Here is an 18,242-nt window from a genome sequence, read left to right as displayed (position 1 = left end):
TACTATTATATCACATTTGTCCAATATTAGAACTTATCTAACTAATTGAGTTTTTCTAAGCTGGAATTTAAAAACAAATATATTTAAAACTTAACGGAAACTGAAAAGTTAAATAAAAAGTAGATTTATAATTTTAAAAATATTTTTCTGCTGTTTGTTAGGAAATCATAACTTTCATTAAACTGCGTTATACTAGAGTATTTTTATAGCTCGTACTAAAAATTCTATTTAATCTGCTTGAAAAATTAAGCACAAAATAAGTTTCGTTTAAAATTATAAGTTCATAAAATTATTTTTATAAGTTTCACCCAGCTAATCAAATAAAAACAAATAATTTCTTAAAATACATTTAAGTTGTTGTTATTTTTTTTTTTATTTATGGAAATTTATAAAATTTGTTTGGAATTATAAACACTTTTAATCTTCTTGAGCAAATTAGTATCCCAAACTAAATTTCCGGGGTGTCACAGAAATCACTTGTGTTTTAGGTTCTTCATTAATAACAAGATTGTACAAAAACCAAATAAACTTGGAGAAAGCAAAGCATAGCACAAGTTGAAGGAAGCGATGCATTAAGTAAAATCTGAAATCAATAATTCTTTTAAGATCGTTCCTCCCAAAACTAATTTCTACGTACCTGAATAATCTACGTTTAGCATGAGCCAAGGTATCCCAGGATTCCTTAAAGAGGTATACCCGCATCCCGGACAGGATGCGACGGAAGTACTCCTCCCAGTTGAGATTGGCCATGTCGAAGGGAAATATACTCCTATCCTCCGGCGACATAGACTGCCACATCTGGGTGGTATTTTTCGTATCCATCAAGTAGGTTTTTCCGTTAAACGGGTACAGAAGCACCAGTGTCTCGTGGATTTTGTGATAACTTTTTACCAGAATGGGCTTTTCACCTTTAAGCCGTAACAAGAGATCAAACAAATATCCGGGTAGCACATGATAAAAGAAACAGCCCAATTGAAAAAGCCACGGACAGGTGGTGAAGTGAGCAAATGGATACCAAATTGTTTTGGTCACCGGAATTTTATGGTTGTACTCGATGCCCATCTTAACTGATTCCCCAAAGGTAATGGAATTCGATTTGCTCGGAGCGAAGGCGTAAATGGGCGCTGGACTCTTTGGTTTGGCATTCTTGGCCATGTGCCAACCGGATGCAAGAGTCACATTGGCACAATAGTCGCCAGGCACCAATAAAGCCTCGGCCTTTGGATTGGCATAAATCAGACGAAGAATGCCGTGGGCATTGCCGTATATCAAGGCTACGAGTCCGTGAAGATTGTCAATCCATCCCGACATCGGTTCCTTAAAGTTGGCTAAAACTGCAAAGGGTGAAATATTCAAATTAGACTGGAATAACGATGTTCGTTTACGGAGAACGTATTATTAATTATTGGAATCTATTGTATTTGTAAAAAATACGATGATTGGTCTTTTAATAAACTAAACTCATAAACTAGTTACAGATATATTAAAAGATTCTAAGAGAAACATGCTTTTTTTTGTCACATAAAATATAATATGAGCATTTTGGAAAATCTTTTTCTCTGTGTTAAATCACTCAGTTGATAAATTCTTATAACAAGCAATTGCTAATAATTCTGATGAATTGAAAATATAAATATAATTTATAACAAGCAAGGGAGAAATCTTTGGCAAGCAGAGGTTTTTATACCCTTGCAACTATTACATAAATTAAATATTTTTTTAAACCATCTAAATCTAAAACATTATAACTACGATGATTTTCACCTCAATTATTCGATCGCTCGTATGGCAGCTATAGAACTATATGATATCGTTTTCCGATTTAAATAAAATTAAATGCGTAAGTCTAAACTATTATACCATTAATATGTCCAAAAGAATTTTTAAAAAAATTGAAAATTAGAGAAGTTACAATTTACAATACAATACAATATGTCAAATTTTAGTGTCTACTGTATTCTGAAAATTCTTATGTATGCTGTTGAATGAAAAATATATATCTAACTAATAAATAGAACAAACATGACCAAGCCTTCTTTACATTCAAATCCACTCACTTATCGCAGGTCGAAAAATGCAGATGGGCAGGTCCTGAGCCTCCATTTGGATCACCTGCTCGGCCAGGGCCTTGGTGTAGGTGTAGGTGTTCGGGAACTTTCCCATCAGAGCCGGAGACATCTTGTCCATCAGCTCTGGGCTTAAGGTCTCGTTGAACTTGAGCACTTGGTCCGCCGGGCAGGACAAGTGCTCCGGATAGAAACGCTCCTGGATATGATCCGATGGGCAGTTGGAGTAGGCCGTAGAGATGTGCACGAAAGCCTGGAGGCACTGCATCTCCTTGGCCAGCTGCACCATGAGGCGCGTGGCTCGTGTGTTGATGTTAAGCGCCCTGTGAAGTGGTTCCACAAAGCGAATGGAGGCGGCACTGTGGATGACGATCTGGACCTCGGAGGTCAGCGTCCTTCGATCTACATTGCTGAGACCCAGACCCGGTTCACTGCAGTCCCCGGAAATGGGTTTCACTAGTTCCAGAGCCTGCGGCTTGATCTTGAGCAGAGTTTCGAAAACCTGGGACACAACATTTGTCCATTACTTATGGAGGTTTATTTTATACTGGGGTGCTATAAAAATCTCTTCCAACCAAGATTCAAACGAAAATGGTAAGGACTTTTGGTTTGTTTTTTACTTCTTAAATATACATGTTTTGACTTATAAATTTTGTTTTTAAAATTAAAAAAAAAATGTTTACAGAACAATTCAAAGCACATGTAAAAACAATAGTGGTCCCACTTAAGTTCCTTTTTTGTAAGTGCGTTGATCCAAAAACAGAATAATGTTATTCCTTAGATTCGTAGCTACGTCGTCTATGTTTTCCCCGAACAAATTTAGTTTATTTTGCAATTAGCAGAAGCAATGCAAAAATAATTAAAAAAAATCAATTAATACGTAATTTTTTGACCTTTTAGGGGCCGGAACAAAAAACAAAAATCGTACTCGGCAAAACAAAGCGATACGTTTTGTAAAGAATTGGAAAAAGTTATTCAAATCGGACTAGTTCTTCTATAAAAAGTATTACTCTGTTTAAAGGTAAATTACGGTGTACAACTTAATTGAAATAGGTACCTAACAGTTTACATCCTTTATTTCGGATTATTTCGACAAAATCCTTTTTGCAGCTCTTTACCAGATACATGTAAATTTAAATGCGAGAGTAGAAGACCCCCTTAAACATTCTTGATCAGGGTCACATGCAGCAGAATCAATCTATAAACTCGACTTTAATTCAGTTTAAATTTGAAATCGGCTGATCCTTTAATAAAGGTCTAAAAGCACTGTTGATCCGATATCCAAGGCCTCTTGGTTTTTAAGGATGTTTGACTTGGAGTTTACCATGTCTAATGATTTTAGAAATTAGCATAGCAACAAAGAGCACGCAGCATGTGACCTTTCAACACGTTTTGTAAAAAAAATTGCTGTAAAACGTAATTCATAGGATTTGATTCAAAATTTTTTGATTACTCACTGGTTCATTTTTCCAAGCCTTAAATCGACCTTCCACATTGTCGTTCCGTTTCGGTCTTACCAAAAAATATACACGAATCACATCTGTGGAGCGCAGTAACTTCTCAATGATGACTGAAAATAAGAGTGAAAATATTCCTGTTATAGGTCCTTTTCATTAAGTCCTATATTTTGCGAGATGAAATACCTTTTCCCAGAAATCCAGTACCACCTGTTACAAAAACCGTTTTGTTTTTGTAAAACTGTAGAATTTCGGTCTGCATTTTGCGGTGCTGCTGGCTCGATCGACTCTCCTACGAAAATGAGCAGTGCTTTCACTCTATATTCCATTTATAAACAAATGCTAATGCCCTTTTACTGCCTACTAAAAGTCTTCAATTATACAAACTACAATCTATTCATTTTACATTGTTGCGGAAGTTCAGCTTTGTAATTCATAACATAACAAGGAAAGAATTATAATTAAGTCTGAAACAGATAGGCGTGCAAACTGAAAAGCCGATACTAAAAATATGTATGTTTAAGATTAAAGACATCTTGTTAATTAAAAAATAGTTGAGAGCTCTAGATTTAGATCTAGATATAAACATATATGGGTGTACTTTTTATAAGAAACTGAGACTGCGAATATCAGCAGTTTCTCACCTCGGTTTTTTTTTTAATTATGTTAATGAATTTCATTTAATAAAATTCATTACTTTATTGTTGTTTAAGGGTATTTAAAGCTTCGACCATTTTTCATAAGACAGAACTACATAATTCATTTTATTAAACAACCTTGGTATTATAGTGATTACAAAACAGGCGAATGTAATTGCAGGAAATAAACAAAGAATAAATCTACATACAATCAAACGTATATAATTCGTTGGACTAATATATAGGAAAACTGGGGTCCACACTCTTTGTCCAGGCGTGCAGTCCACCAATCAGGTCTCGAACGGAATGCATGGGGAATCTATTCCGTACATGCTGAACGGCGATCTGGGAGTCATTTCCCCGTCGGCAGAGCAGGACGATGGGCAACTCCTTGTCCTCCAGCTGCTTGGCGAACCGCTTAAGGTAGCTATCGTCTAGGATCTCGACCAGCGGCACATTCACAGCTTTGGGTAGTTGGCAAATCTCGAACTCGGCCGTTGGCCGCACATCCATTAGCAGGTGGGGCTTGGCCTGAAGCTTCTCACTGTACTCCTCCACGGACAGGCGTTCATCCGCCGCCAGAAGTTGCAAGGGATTGTCCTTGTCGGTGGCGTGCATTCCGCAGAACATCTCGTAGTCGATCAGCTCCGTGATCAGTGGCTGGGCGGAGCACACATGACAATTGGGCCGCTTGCTGCGGATGCGAATGTTGCGGAACAGGCTGCTGGTGCCATCGAAGATGAGCAGGCGACCGGCCAGCACATCGCCCAATCCCACAATCACCTTAATGGCCTCCAGCGCCTGCATGGCTCCGATGGTGCCAGTGACAGCGCCCAGGACTCCGCCATCGCCGCAGTTTGTGACTGCCTCCGGGGGCGGAGGCACTGGATAGATGCACCTGTAGCAGGGTCCATTGCCATAGCTATATACGGTCAGCTGGCCGTCCATTTTGAGGGCACTACCCGAGACGAGGGGTTTGCGCAGCATCACGCAGGCATCGTTGAGTAGATAACGCGTGGGTACGTTGTCGCTGCAGTCCAGGACCACATCGTAGCCACGGATAATGTGCATGGCATTCTGGCTGTAAAGCAGTCTCGAGTGGCAGCGGATTTCACAATGCGGATTCAGTTCCAGCAGGGCAATCCTGGCCGATTCCGCCTTGGACATGCCGCATCGCGCTTCTGAATGCAGGATTTGGCGGTGAAAGTTGCTCCGCTCCACCTCGTCGTAGTCTATGAGTCCCAGGTGTCCGCATCCAGCTGCTGCCAGATATTGTGCCGCCGGGCAGCCCAATCCGCCGAGGCCCACAATCAGCACGGAGCTGTTTTTCAGCTTTAACTGTCCTTGGACTCCAAAGTCCGGCAATATAAGCTGTCGGCTATACCTTGCTATGTCATCGTTGGTCAACTTGGTGTGGATTATAGCTCCTGGTGGATCTCCTTCGTCGTGATTTTCTGCTCCGGCTAAAGCAGGAACCATGGCCTCCAGTTCCCGCAAACATTGCTCCTTCCTGTTGAGCGCTGCCCGCAGCTCGGAGATCTCCCGCTTCAGTTTGGTCCTCTCTGAATCTGCCTCGGACTCAATCATTGTGTTGGTGTGGAAGTTGGTCAACAATGGGCAAAGTAATTTAAATAAATTTCTCCCAAGGCAATCAGCTGATCGATGGGCAGCGGCAGCGATAAGCACCGGCAAAAAATTAGAATTATCGATAACATTTGTGGTAACAGTTACTCAGATGATTAATTATTTCAATTTAAATAAATGTATTTTTTAGAACAGCTATCTGCATACTGTTTAATTTTGTTTTTCAAACGGAGAAACATATACCTAGTTTGCTGCGCAAAAATGTGTCTGCCATTAAAAAACATTTAAAGCTCTAATGTTTTATAATTCATTAAAATTATTGAAATAATGCCTATTTGTTAAATTCATATTCAATTTATCTCAATCTTGTAGTAAATAAAAATCAGATTATATCCAAAAAATTCAAGGGAAATATCCCTTTTAAATTTGTTTTATATTTATATACGACCGGCACTTTCGATAGTTCACATTGATATATCGATATTTTAGCACGAACAGCTGTGCTTTCCGTGTTTTTCTCCGCTCATTTCCCGACTGTGTTTACAATTATCTAATCGTTAATTAAAATAAAGCCATGTCCTGGCTTGGAAGTACTATTCAGAAGCTCGGCAGAGCCACGCTCCTGGCAGTGGGTGGTAAACCACTCGCTCCCTTGGCCTCCACGAGCTCCACTGTGCGACAGTTATCCCATGCAGAGCGACGAGCACGCGGTCCCACTGTGCGCCGCTATGGATACGAGGACAAGATCTTCAAGAGCGGATTACTGCCCCATGTGGACAACGGGCAAAAGCTACCCATGCCCGTGTATCGTCCGAAGAACGCCTGGTCCAAGAAACGCGCCCTTTTTGGCCAAAACGACTACATCGACATTCTGGGCAACGACAGACTGCATCCGGTGAAGGTCCTCTACTCCCTGCCCTCCTGGCTGCGTGGCGTCTCCGGCAACGAGTATCAGGTGCTGCTCCGTAAGCGCAGACTGCTCGAGAAATCCAAATACCCAGTGGCCCGACCCACCAAATGGCGGGAAATGGAGAAACGCATCCTGTATCTGTACAGGTTCCTTAACCGCAAGACCAAAACGGGCTATTCACATCAGTAAATCCATCGAGATCAAATAAAATGTTTTGTTTTAATTTGATATTGTTTAAAGTTCACTTATCTTAAGAGTATGCCTGGCTGCATCTGTACAAAGTTCCTGGATTCTACTTCCTTTTGATCTGATATTGTTAATGCTTACTTCAGGACTATCCTCGCTTCCTCGCCATCGATCAGAATCTTCTGGCCGTTGAACAGACAAAAATCGCGCTTAACGTGAGCAAACAGCAAATCGGTGATGAGGAATATCTGACCGGTGGAAAACGCCAGTGTGGCGCCAAAATAAAAGTTCGCATTCGCCGATCCTGCGTAGATCCACAAATGCCACAAAGCTCCCATCATGGATAGCGTTACCAAGAAGAATGTGAAGACCACAAAACCATGGGCCATGACTGAAATGCGTTAACAAAATAATTATTAGGGATAAATTGTTTATAAAGTCAGGGACTCACATTTCCAGCATCTTTTCCACAGAGGAAGCAAGGCCAAATAGAAGCCCACATCGCCCAGGCTGGGATAAGCTCTAAAAACAGCCATAAGAGCCACAAGAACGGTGGCTAGCAAAAGTGGTTCTTTGCGCAGCTTGATACTGAGTGGCACCAGGTATAATACTGTGGCATTCAATTGGAATGTGATCAGGAACATGGTTCGGAAGTGCTCGAACATTTCGGTGAAAAAATACCAGAACAAACCAATATTTGGCTGTAGATCGCGGAAATAGAATCTGTAAAATACATTTAATTAAAAGTATATAGATATTATGTTCAACCATGGTTTTAAAACTCACATAAATCCCAGAGTGCCATCTAGGAAGTTCCAGCTTTTTAGAACAAAAAAGTTGGCGACCGCGACTGCCAGGCAACAGACTATAAAAAGCAGCGATATGACCACACCCCTCCGTATAGAATTCCGTGAAAAAACCAGGAGAAGTGGAGCTATCAGCACGATGGGATAGAAGCTGCGGACGGTCTCAAAGGCCAGGACCAGAAGACAGGGAAGAAGCAGTCCTTTCACAAGGCAGTAGAGAAAGAAAGCCAGGAACAGATTGCTTATCACCGTCGAGGTCATGCCGATGCAGCTCATCACGGTGAGTGGATTAAAAAGATACGCCACAATCACCAGTTCCGGAATGTCGAGCTTGTCCAGGTCGCTAAACTGCAGCTCCTCCGTATCCTTTGCATATTCCTTTCGCTCCACATTCTGCTGATCCTCCTTTTGCTTTACAAAACGCCGAGCCATCGTATAAAGCAGGGCCGCCGTAAAAACATCCAAGATTATATAGAATACGGGCAAGAACTGTGGGTAATTTTGGAACAAGCCGGAAAGGGCGCTGAGAATCAAAGGCGACTCATGGACCAGATCGCCTTGGTAGGGATCAATGCCGCTCTGGAGCAGAAAGATCCCCTCTTGCACTGCAGGGATAAGACCAGAAAAACATTCATGTATAAATGTATATGATGTCTACGTTGTTTACTCACTGCGCTTGTGTGAATTTAACGGCGTCGCGAACTCCACTCGGTTGCCAATCATCGCGGCCAGCGGCGTGCGGCAGAAATAGAAGCGCACGGCGCCGCCAAGGAGCAGCAGTTTAAAGAATTTCGCATCCATCTCTTAATTGGGCATAGTTTTTGGATACGTCGTCGGACTCCGCCTGAAAGAAGCCGCCTACAGCTGTTCTTAGTGGTGGCAGAGGCCCTCGATAGGTTGTCGATATCAAGCGGGCTGATGTCGTGACACGATCTTCTGATTACCGCCAACTGCGTTGACAAGTCAGCTAATTTCTATTAATTATTCTTGTTATACATTTAAGAACATTCTAAAAAGAAAAACCCCATTATACCATTTATCTGAGGATACAATTTGCGAAAACGATTAACAAGCTTGGACAAAAAGTTTCAATAAGCAATATACAAGGTACATTTTTTTGTCTGTCATATTTAGTTACATTAAAAAGCGTAGAATTTTAAAAGAAAAATTTAATATAATAATTTAAAAATGAAATCGATTCAGCTAATTTTATTCAATTCGTGACACCAGTTAAAACTGTTACTAAATCCTCTCACGCAGTCATCTTTAGCTAGTGCAGTCCATGCTGCCAGTGCCATCTCTAACCGCTCTTGTTGTATTTTGACCGCACTTGCTTCGTTGAATTATTAAAACTCTTATTTTAGCAAAATAAACACAGAAAATACAATTAAATATGATCGGAAGCAAAAAAACGAAAAAGGCAAATGTCTTAAAGGAAATTTCGGATAACTTCGAGCAGCTGACCAAGAATTTGGAGCGTTTTCTCAAGTTTGTTTTCCTCTCAGTGCCCGCGCACGTGTTTTTTTCAAGCGAGTTCTAAACAATTTTCATTTTAGGCCACAGCCGGATCAAGTGGGGGCCATCGAGCAGCTAATTCAGCAGACGTACGCCGTTAGCATCAGCGGGGATGTGGCGAACAAGAAATCACTGCTGCCGGAACTGGTGCTGGAGCAGATGGACGAGGAGCAGATCTGGCAGCAACTGGAGATGCGAAACGAGCTGGTTTTCCAGCAGATGCTGGAGCAAACCGCCCAGTTGACGGCGATTAGGGTGCAGCATCTGGGCATCGAGCTGGACGACGGCGAGGAACAGGAGGAAGAGGAGGAGAATCAGGAGGCTGAAGAGTCCGCTGATGAGGAAGAAGAACAGGAATCTGAATTCAGCGACGAGGATGGAGATCAACCCCAAAAGAAGGGCACAGCGCCTAAGGAAAAAAAGAACAAGCGAGGTCGCCACTCTGTGGTTGACGACACCTTCTTCAAGCTGGACGAGATGAACGAGTTCTTGGAGCAGGAGGATGCCAAGGAGATGCGCCGTCTGAACAGCAAGCGTCGCGTGGAACAGGCCGATGACATTGATCACTATGCAGAGGATTTCGGCCTGGGCGAAGACGAAGACGGCAATGTCAACTACGCCGATTTCTTCGATATGGACGAGGAACTGGAACAGCATGCTAAAAATATAAACAAAGGCAAGCAGAAAGATTTCTTTAATGAAAACGAAGATGATAGTGACCAGGAAGAGGACGAAAATGAAGATGAAGAAGCTGAGTCAGATCAAAACGAAGAAGACGAAGCAGAGCCTGCAGAGGATAAAGAGGAGGTAGCCAGCGAAATAGATGAATCAGAGTTTGTGGCTAAAAGTGGCATAGAACCCGCCAGCGATTCGGACGACTCCGACTCGGAAAAAGAGGAGGAGAATGAGCAGGCACCTGTTGAGCCACCCTCCCAATCTTCCAATGAGATGAGAGAGGCTCGTTTGTTCCAACGCATTCGTGACTACGAAGACGTTGTCCTGGGCGAGAAGCCCTGGCAGCTGAAGGGCGAGGTCAAAGCCGCCAATCGGCCCCAGAACTCGCTGCTCGAAGAGATTCTTGACTTTGACTCCACCACCAGACCCACGGCACCCATCACTGAGGAGGATAATCGCTCCATCGAGGACATTATTAAGCAGCGTATTCGTGATAAAGCCTGGGACGATGTGGAGCGCACTGTGCGTCCGGTGAACACTCCGCAGGAGTACCGCAAGCAGCTGGTCCTGGACCAGGAGAAGTCGAAGCAGTCCCTGTCGCAGATCTACGAGGCACAGTATCAGCGTGAGATGGAAAAACTCGACCCTAATCGCGATGCCGACGATAAATCTGGTCCAGAACCCAAAGAACACCAAGAAATCAGGCGGGCCATGCGTTCGCTGTTTCTCAAACTGGATGCCCTCTCCAACTTCCACTTTACGCCGAAACCAGTGGCGCCGGAGATCAAGATCGTGACCAATACGCCGGCAGTGCACATGGAAGAGGTTGCCCCGTTGGCGGTAAGCGATGCCAAGCTACTGGCGCCTGAGGAAGTATTCCGTGGACCCAAGCACGCTCCGCTTGGTAAGACGGAACGCGACCGGACGGACAAGAACCGCGAGCGCCGCAAGAAGAAACAAAAGCAGCGGGCCATTAATTCGGCTCTGGAGCAGCGTGACCTTCAGCGCGCCAAGGAAGGCAAGGCGCCAACCAAGAAGGAGGCGGACGCCAAGCTCCTTAAGAGCATCACCAAAAACCGCAATGTTCAGAAGGTAAATATATATACTATTTATATATATATTCATACATATGCAACAAGTAGTCTAGTCTTTAAAGTAAGCGCTTGCATAATGTAGTTTTCTAAAGTATCTTTTTTGTAAACTTTTTTTTTAAACTTACAAAGCGTCGCTTCAACCACAAAGGTTGCATTATTTTTGTTTTAAAAATAGTTGCAATAAACTATAAAATAATATTAGTTTTAGGAAAAATATAGCTTTTTCAAGAACTTTAAGCCAAAAGCTTAAAGACAATTTTATCTTTTGTTATAAAGTAAATTTATTTCTATATCTAAGTTTTTTTACAAATTTTTAATATGAAACTTTTCTTACAGATCAACGCGAGTAGCGATGACAAGGGAGCTCTGAAGTCCTCCAAGGCGTTCTTTAACAAACTACAGGACACCACAGCGGCCACAGCATCCAACAAGAGGCCGAAAAAGGATCCAGCAAAGGCGAATGCAAAGAAGCTTAAGCTATAAATATATATTTTTAAGACTTCTACATCTGATAATTGCCTTCAGCCAGCCAAGTTTTTTCGTCTCAAGTCACGTGCCAGAAAATGGTCACAAGCACACACAAATGTCCACAACGGATTCCTGGTTACAAGAATAACTTTGGCATACCCTGCGAGTGAAGCAAGTCTTCAATTTGGGGCACCATGGGACATGCCATGCGCCCGTACTTTTAATGTTCTCCTTGCGAGTGTCCTGGGTGTGCGTGGTGTATGTGGTGTGTGGGCGATTTATGTGTGGCTGTGTGTGAGTCAAGGACATTCGGTGGCCCAGTGGGCTATTAGGCACGCGTGCAGTGTGCGGAATATGATTATTTTTAGAATTATTTACTTAAAATAAACTGTTTGCTATGTAAATAGAACCCGAATTAAAGGAAGAGCTGCAAGTAAGTAAACTACTTGAAAAATATTCGCTTTTTTCTCTGATTACAATGGGAAACAGTGTTTTTGGTGCAGACCTGTGGGCGTAAAATACAATAAAAATAGACTATTCCAAGTTGAACTGCCCAACAACTTATTATTCGTTTTTAACGCTTGGTACTTGCGCTTAAAAAAACACAATGCAACTTTTTGTTGGTTCGATTTTTTGATTTTAAGAACTCTCAAAAGTATGAACTCAATTTAATGCAATACAAGGCATTTGAAAAGTTGAGAAACTAAACAGGCCTAAGAAATTAAAATATGCAGTTTAATATTCTGTAACATAATCATAAAAATGCTTCTTTAGCAATGCCTTGCTTTTATAATATCTAATTTTATTGTTACATTAGTTAAAAACACAATGCCTTGCTTTTATAATATCTAATTTTATTATTTCATTAGTTAGAAACACAAGTAAATGTTGTACATGTTTTGTTTTTTATTTAGTTTTACTTTTCTGAGTTTAAAACTAGGTTTTTTTATAAAAAAAAATGTAAAGAGTAGAAATAGTATAAGGCTGCTAAAAAATTCCAAGTAAAAAACACGATATATGAAGTTAAATAATAGAATTAGAATTTCTTTAAGCGAAATCAACAAATTAGTTATAATTACTTAAAAACATGGTTCACCACGGTTCGTAGTTTGAGTCTTGACTCAAACCTTTCCAAGATTCTCTTTAGGTGGTGAGTTTCTATAACTTATATTAAAGTTCTCCACCATGGTGAGTTGCTGTCGGAATTTATATGTTTCTCGATAGGCAAGCCCATCGATATTGATATATCGATACTTATCCATCTCTAGGGCATAGCACGTGTGGTTGTATTCAATTTAAAAAATAGTTTTGCTCGATTCAATACGCTTCATTCGCGCAAATTAAGATGGTTAAAGTACAGAAACCGCAGGCCAAGTCTCTAAACAAGAGCAACAGCATCGAGGGCGTGTCCAAGAACAAGGGCAGGCCGGAAAAGTCCAAAAAACTGCCCAAAGAAGCCACATTGGAATTGGCCAGTAGCAAAAAGATAAAAAACGCGGCGTCGCAAAAAAACGATGGCGTCAAAAGTGAGCAAAAGGTGCCCAAGAAGGAAGTCGAAAAGAAACAGTCAAAGGCGGTCAAGAGGCCTTTAATTCTGGCACCTCCGGAGTCTCCAGCTGCTCCTCCTGCCGCGGAAAAGAAGTCCAAAGCAAAGCCGGCTGTTCCCGCCACTCCAGTGCCCAAAAAGAAGCCAGCCAAGAGGCCCCTGATTTTGGCTCCTCCAGAATCGCCAGTGGTACCCAAAATACAAGAGAAAAAGGTTAAAGCTGCTCCTGTGGCAGCCAAAAAAGACGCTGCTCCTGCTAAGAAGGAAGCTGCTCCTGCCAAGAAGACAGTTCAGGCTGCTCCTACAGCTAAGAAGCCAGCTGAGATTGGTCCTCCTGCCAAAAAGTCCGCTCAGGTTGCTCCTCCAACCCAGAAGCCAGCCAAAGCTGCTCAGACGCCCAAAAAGGCAGCCAAAGCTGCTCCCCCAACCAAGAAGCCAGCACAGGATGCTCCTCCCGCCAAAAAGGCAGTCAAGGAAGCTGCTCCCGCCAAAAAGCCAGCCCAGGTAGCTGCTCCCGCCAAAAAGTCAGTCCAGGCGGCTCCTCCCGCGAAGAAATCCCAGAAGCCAGCTGCTGAAGCAGCCAACAAGTTGGGAAAACCCGCCAAGGACGCAACCCAAGCCAAGCCCGCCAAGGCTCAACCCGCTGCCCAGCTTCAGAAGAAAGCCAAGTCGGTGCAGAAGCTCTCCAAGGCCCCCAAGTCCAAGAAGCCCTTCAACAAGAAGAGCAAAGCTGGCCAGGCCAAAGGCAAAAGCGTCAAGAAAGAGCCAGTCAAGACCAAGAAACAACTTGAGCTGACTTTCGAACTGAAGTCCTTCGACGAACAAAGGTACAAGGAGATTGTGACCGAGAATAATGTCACGAAAGTGTGCCAGGCCCTGAAGACCCTGGTGTCCGAGGAGGTGGCCAAGAAGAAGGCTACCTCAATCTTTAGCGACTACCGCTACATTCTGCAAGTGGCCAGCTACAAGATCTCCAACTGTCCCAAGCGCATGGTCAAGTTGTCCCTGAAGCATTCGCTGGTGGGCAACACAGACGATGTGGCCCTTATCGTGCCCGATTTGCAGCGCGGTGCGAAGTTCGAGTCGGAGCCCACCAAGCAGCACTACGAGGATCTGCTGCGAGAGGCCGGTGTGAAGCAACGCCTGACCGTCATCCCCTTTAACCAGCTGCGCAACGAGATGGGCTCATTCGAGGCCAAGCGCAAGTTCCTGAACAGCTACGACTACCTGCTCTGTGACGGTCGTCTTTCGGGCCAGGCAACCGCCTTCTTGGGCAAGGTAAGTGATCTGCCTGCTTTTCCGCTAATGAGTGCATTCCAAGAACCCTAAATACTAATCTTTTGTCAACGAAATAATCCACGAAGAGGCATAGGTACATTCGTATGTATACTTAGAGTTCTTACACAAAAATTAGTTATTTTACTTTTGGTTTTTAATTTAAACCAGGGTTTAAAAATATGTCAGCATTTCTTTACGAATTAAATTAGTCTGTTTAATTTTTCAATTACTTCTAAGTGTTCATAGATTATTTCTTAAAATCCTAATAGATCAATTATTTCATATGCAAGACATGGATAAAATGTTAGGTTTGTTTTGTAACCGTTTTTTAAGTGGGTGCCATAACAGCTACTTTTAGTTTTGTAACTAATTTTACCTCGTATTTTAACTTATTTAAATTCTTAAATTTGCATGTCAATCTAGGGAAGTTTAACCGAGAAAATTGCTTTTAAAGATATCAATCTTTTTCGAAATCGATTTTTGTGCCTTGCAAGTGGTGCAAATCGGTCCTGCAAATGATAGCATTTTATGGAATACTTTTTAAACAATTATAGGCAGAGTTGAAACCTTCTTAAACCAATCTATTTGTTTTTCCATTTCCAGAACACGCAGAAGCCTCGCAATGTGCTCCACGCCGTGCGCCTGACAAAGGACAAGTTGCCGGAAGAGATTACACGCGCCCTCAACCGCACCGCATTCAGGCAGCTGGCCAAGGGCGATCTGACGTCCATTCCAGTGGGCAACGATGGACACAGTGCCGAGCAGCTGGCTGAGAACATCCTGCTCGTGAGCAAGCAGCTCCAGCAAGTCTTTCCCGGTGGCCTGGCCAACATTCGGTCGATGTACGTTAAGATCGACATTACTGGCACCTCATCGCTGCCGCTGTACGTCAGCATGTGTGCCCCGCCGGCGGACACACCGTATGTGGTGGGTCCCAAGGAGCAGCGCATGCTCAAGCTGAAGAAGCAGGCCAACGAGGTGCTGTCCAGATTTGCCATGACCAAGGATGCAGACTTCATTAAGCTAACCAGCGATCAGGTCAAGCGCAAGGCCGAGCTGCGGGTGGAGAGGGCTGCCTTGCTGGCCGCTGACGCTGCTCCCAAGGACAACGATGGCGAGGACACCGCCGTGCCAACAAAGAAGGCCCGCAAGGAGTCAACCAGCGAGGGCGCCAAGGCTGAGGCTGATGCAGAATCCGATGACGATGAGGAGGTCGAGGAGGCGGAGGACAGTGCCGGCGAAAGCGGCGAGGATGGCGACGACACTGATGATGATGACGACATTGATGAAGAAAATGACGACGATGATGACGAGGACGACGATGAGGAAGATGACGACGACGAGGAGGAGGACGACGATGATGATGATGATGATGAGTAATCTTACCTGCAGGCTAAATTGCTCTTCATTAGTTTTAGTTTTATTTCTATATATGCAAACTAATCTTGCTGTAATTCCGTTTGCAATTTTTACAACAGTTTTAAGTAATAAACGAGTGTTTTAAGTATGAAAGTATTACTGTTCTTTTTTTTTTTAATTTGTTTGATGGTTCATTTTTAAATTAAGGGATAATATCTTGCAAATAATATGCGAAAAAAGTTTTGTGGTCTGCGTAATCATTTTAGACGTTTTTACTCACAGTGTTGTCGTTCTTAAAAGGGTAGGATGGTTTCCAATGCTTAAAGAAATATGAAGAAATATAAATATGAACGTTTTTTACACGATAAATGCCTATACTTGAAGATTATGCAGATTTTTTGGTTTTGTATTTTTTATCTATCACGTGACGGCGGTTGATCGGAGTCTCTTCAAAAATATGGTGCGTAAAGCGTGTTGTTACAGAGATATAACAATAAAAATTAAATTGATATATTTAATATTCAAGTTTATTTTGCGAATGAACGAAATTTATTTGAAAAATATGCGATTTTATATTTTTGGCGTGGTTTTGAAGTCGGAGGTACCATTTTTACACAAAAAATCAGCTTGTTATTGCCTGTAAAAATATTTAAAAAAAAATTGTAAATAAAAACTTTTGTTCATCTGCAAGTATTTACTGTATAAATTATGTGTGCAAAATTAAATTCAGACCGGACCACTACTTTTTGAGTTACGCATCCTCTTGAAAAACGTAGTTTTGTGAAAAACGCGTCTAAAGTTTGAGCACGATTTCGGGATAATCGGTATCTCAACGAGTTTAAGTCCGATCGACAAGAAATTTTCACAGGACATTCCTAAGATATGCTTTTATTTAAAAACTAAAAAAAAATAAAAAATAAAAAAAGTTGTATTAAAGATGCAGACAACCCTGCCCCCTTAAAATATCATGTTCAGAAATACTATTTTAAATGGAAATAGTCCCTTTAAAATAACAAGTTTATCTAAATGTATTATTTTATATATAAAATATATATATATATATCTAAAAATTTAATTATCATGCGCAATAACTGAGAATTGCTTACACACTATAGTTATATAAATATAATTGCATTTCTGCAACTGTCGATATGCAAATAAGTAAATCAATGTTGTAAAAATCATTTATTGCCCAATGGATTGCAAGTGATTGGCATGAATATTCATTGGCAATGCCATGTATATCTGCTCAAATCAGGCATAAACCTTATGGTCGCCGATTTTGAATGCCTTTTCCAGATTGCTCCGATGTTTATCAGCGGAAAATTGCTCAGATTCCTGTTGACGTTTCGCCGCTCAAAGTGGATGCCAGCAGCCCTTACCCTTCGTGGCATCCTTTTAGGTCATAAAGTCGGAATATGCATTACTCCCCCGGACTTTGAACAGCGGGAAGCTGCAACGTGTACACATTATACAATATACAATATACAACAAAGCCAATTTCAATTTTCCTAAGAACTGATTTATATGCATGCGTATTATTCTATATGTTTTCGTAAAGCAACTCGATTTTGATCCATCCAGTGGGAGTACACCAAAATGCAATTTCTTTGATGTTGCTAACGAATTATGTATGAGGGGTCAGAGAACTAGATTTGCTTGCATAATTTCACTCAATTAGCCTTTATGGATTGCTTATATATGTAGCTCGCAGGAACTTTGACAGTTGTACGTCCAAGTTCACAACTGTCTTGTTCATTTGAGATCCATTGGGCTTTTTTATGTGGGCAAGGTCGCGGCTCTGGAGATTAGAATCACGTCCAGGCCAACCGCCAAATAAATACGGCAAAAACCGAAATCAAGCCGGACACGTCGTTGTTGCCAACAAAAACATTGTAAAGCTTTTATCAGTCCAAATTATCATTAGTCGCGTTTTCTGTGGGTGCCATAAAAACCATAAATGTATGTACATATATGTGCAGATAAACATGTATGTGTATGGCTATACGGATATGGGCTGTTAGGCTTAACTTCATACGCATTTGGTACTTCCCCATATCCGTTGGCCTTTCCATTATTCTACATAATTTGCTTCAGTCAAAGCTTCAAAAAAATTTGGGTCAAAACAAGGATTGACAAAGGTTTTTTTTCGAAATAAGTCAATCGTTTTTTTAAAGCATTTTAAAGGTAAATAATTAAACAAACAGAATAAAAAGAACCTTATCAAGCTCATGTTTTTTGATCTCGAGTTTTCTGGTCGACAAATATAATCTATCTTAACAATGCGTACTTTTTATTCTCAACTCGATTTTGTGAACAACCATGGAAATGGAGCTGATATCTTAAATCAAAACTTTAAAAGGTTTTGTGTTTTAAGCTTAGATAAGTCTCTATTTAAATTTTTTGTATGGAAAAGCTTGTGCCTTTAACAAAATCACATCTCTCTTTTTGATACAAAATCGTTACAAAATTTAATATTCATTTAAAGAAATACAAAGTTTAAATCGGCTTTCATGTCGTTTTTATTTTAAAAGTTACAATTTTTCTTTCACCTGGCAATAAAGGAACCTTTATGAAAAGTATTTTTATCATATACCAAGATTAGCCATTCAATTACATCAGTCAGCCCAGGTATATGCCATAATATAGCTTCGTTATCT

The 18,242-nt window shown here is 41.5% G+C and overlaps 6 protein-coding genes across 6 annotated transcripts; 3 read left to right on the top strand and 3 right to left on the bottom strand.

The window, feature by feature from the left end:
• Positions 1-354: 354 nt before the first annotated feature.
• Positions 355-3,809, bottom strand: LOC108141665 (fatty acyl-CoA reductase wat). Its single transcript, XM_017265139.2, has 5 exons — positions 3,710-3,809; positions 3,524-3,636; positions 2,058-2,568; positions 638-1,334; positions 355-583 (listed from the first exon to the last, which is right to left on the bottom strand). The coding sequence occupies exons 1-5, from the start codon at positions 3,783-3,785 to the stop codon at positions 436-438; spliced, it is 1,545 nt and encodes a 514-aa protein (XP_017120628.1). The 5' UTR covers positions 3,786-3,809; the 3' UTR covers positions 355-435.
• Positions 3,810-4,256: 447 nt separating this feature from the next.
• On the bottom strand, positions 4,257-5,841 carry LOC108142110 (adenylyltransferase and sulfurtransferase MOCS3). Its single transcript, XM_017265805.2, has one exon. The coding sequence runs from the start codon at positions 5,746-5,748 to the stop codon at positions 4,396-4,398; it is 1,353 nt and encodes a 450-aa protein (XP_017121294.1). The 5' UTR covers positions 5,749-5,841; the 3' UTR covers positions 4,257-4,395.
• Positions 5,842-6,231: 390 nt separating this feature from the next.
• On the top strand, positions 6,232-6,878 carry LOC108142069 (39S ribosomal protein L51, mitochondrial). The gene has a single exon (XM_017265755.2). It carries the CDS (start codon positions 6,320-6,322, stop codon positions 6,842-6,844), a length of 525 nt encoding a protein of 174 aa, XP_017121244.1. The 5' UTR covers positions 6,232-6,319; the 3' UTR covers positions 6,845-6,878.
• On the bottom strand, positions 6,856-8,521 carry LOC108142068 (phosphatidylinositol glycan anchor biosynthesis class U protein). The gene is made up of 4 exons (XM_017265754.2): positions 8,319-8,521; positions 7,628-8,252; positions 7,293-7,564; positions 6,856-7,232 (listed from the first exon to the last, which is right to left on the bottom strand). The coding sequence occupies exons 1-4, from the start codon at positions 8,446-8,448 to the stop codon at positions 6,979-6,981; spliced, it is 1,281 nt and encodes a 426-aa protein (XP_017121243.1). The 5' UTR covers positions 8,449-8,521; the 3' UTR covers positions 6,856-6,978.
• A 411-nt stretch (positions 8,522-8,932) lies between these two features.
• On the top strand, positions 8,933-11,853 carry LOC108142084 (U3 small nucleolar ribonucleoprotein protein MPP10). The gene is made up of 3 exons (XM_017265776.1): positions 8,933-9,135; positions 9,204-10,929; positions 11,268-11,853. The coding sequence occupies exons 1-3, from the start codon at positions 9,041-9,043 to the stop codon at positions 11,412-11,414; spliced, it is 1,968 nt and encodes a 655-aa protein (XP_017121265.1). The 5' UTR covers positions 8,933-9,040; the 3' UTR covers positions 11,415-11,853.
• An 804-nt stretch (positions 11,854-12,657) lies between these two features.
• Positions 12,658-15,735, top strand: LOC108142065 (ribosomal L1 domain-containing protein CG13096). The gene is made up of 2 exons (XM_017265750.2): positions 12,658-14,223; positions 14,827-15,735. The coding sequence occupies exons 1-2, from the start codon at positions 12,745-12,747 to the stop codon at positions 15,601-15,603; spliced, it is 2,256 nt and encodes a 751-aa protein (XP_017121239.2). The 5' UTR covers positions 12,658-12,744; the 3' UTR covers positions 15,604-15,735.
• The last annotated feature ends 2,507 nt before the right edge of the window (positions 15,736-18,242 follow it).

The sequence above is a fragment of the Drosophila elegans genome, unplaced genomic scaffold, assembly GCF_018152505.1.
Source record: "Drosophila elegans isolate 14027-0461.03 unplaced genomic scaffold, ASM1815250v1 contig_814, whole genome shotgun sequence".
In the NCBI taxonomy this organism is placed as follows: domain Eukaryota; kingdom Metazoa; phylum Arthropoda; class Insecta; order Diptera; family Drosophilidae; genus Drosophila; species Drosophila elegans.
Note: the sequence above shows the minus strand (reverse complement) of the source record. Positions and strands in the feature narration are given on the sequence as shown.

Excerpts from the sequence above, each read along its gene's own strand:
- LOC108141665 (XM_017265139.2), bottom strand. The coding sequence starts at position 3,785 with ATGCAGACCGAAATTCTACAGTTTTACAAAAACAAAACGGTTTTTGTA. Across the intron at positions 2,569-3,523 it reads AGGCTTGGAAAAATGAACCA|GTTTTCGAAACTCTGCTCAA; the intron begins GTGAGTAATCAA and ends GTTGTGTCCCAG. Across the intron at positions 584-637 it reads GCTAAACGTAGATTATTCAG|ATTTTACTTAATGCATCGCT; the intron begins GTACGTAGAAAT and ends TATTGATTTCAG.
- LOC108142110 (XM_017265805.2), bottom strand. The coding sequence starts at position 5,748 with ATGATTGAGTCCGAGGCAGATTCAGAGAGGACCAAACTGAAGCGGGAG.
- LOC108142069 (XM_017265755.2), top strand. The coding sequence starts at position 6,320 with ATGTCCTGGCTTGGAAGTACTATTCAGAAGCTCGGCAGAGCCACGCTC.
- LOC108142068 (XM_017265754.2), bottom strand. The coding sequence starts at position 8,448 with ATGGATGCGAAATTCTTTAAACTGCTGCTCCTTGGCGGCGCCGTGCGC. Across the intron at positions 8,253-8,318 it reads GTTAAATTCACACAAGCGCA|TGCAAGAGGGGATCTTTCTG; the intron begins GTGAGTAAACAA and ends TTATCCCTGCAG. Across the intron at positions 7,565-7,627 it reads GATGGCACTCTGGGATTTAT|ATTCTATTTCCGCGATCTAC; the intron begins GTGAGTTTTAAA and ends TGTATTTTACAG.
- LOC108142084 (XM_017265776.1), top strand. The coding sequence starts at position 9,041 with ATGATCGGAAGCAAAAAAACGAAAAAGGCAAATGTCTTAAAGGAAATT. Across the intron at positions 9,136-9,203 it reads AATTTGGAGCGTTTTCTCAA|GCCACAGCCGGATCAAGTGG; the intron begins GTTTGTTTTCCT and ends TTTTCATTTTAG. Across the intron at positions 10,930-11,267 it reads AAAACCGCAATGTTCAGAAG|ATCAACGCGAGTAGCGATGA; the intron begins GTAAATATATAT and ends CTTTTCTTACAG.
- LOC108142065 (XM_017265750.2), top strand. The coding sequence starts at position 12,745 with ATGGTTAAAGTACAGAAACCGCAGGCCAAGTCTCTAAACAAGAGCAAC. Across the intron at positions 14,224-14,826 it reads CAACCGCCTTCTTGGGCAAG|AACACGCAGAAGCCTCGCAA; the intron begins GTAAGTGATCTG and ends TTCCATTTCCAG.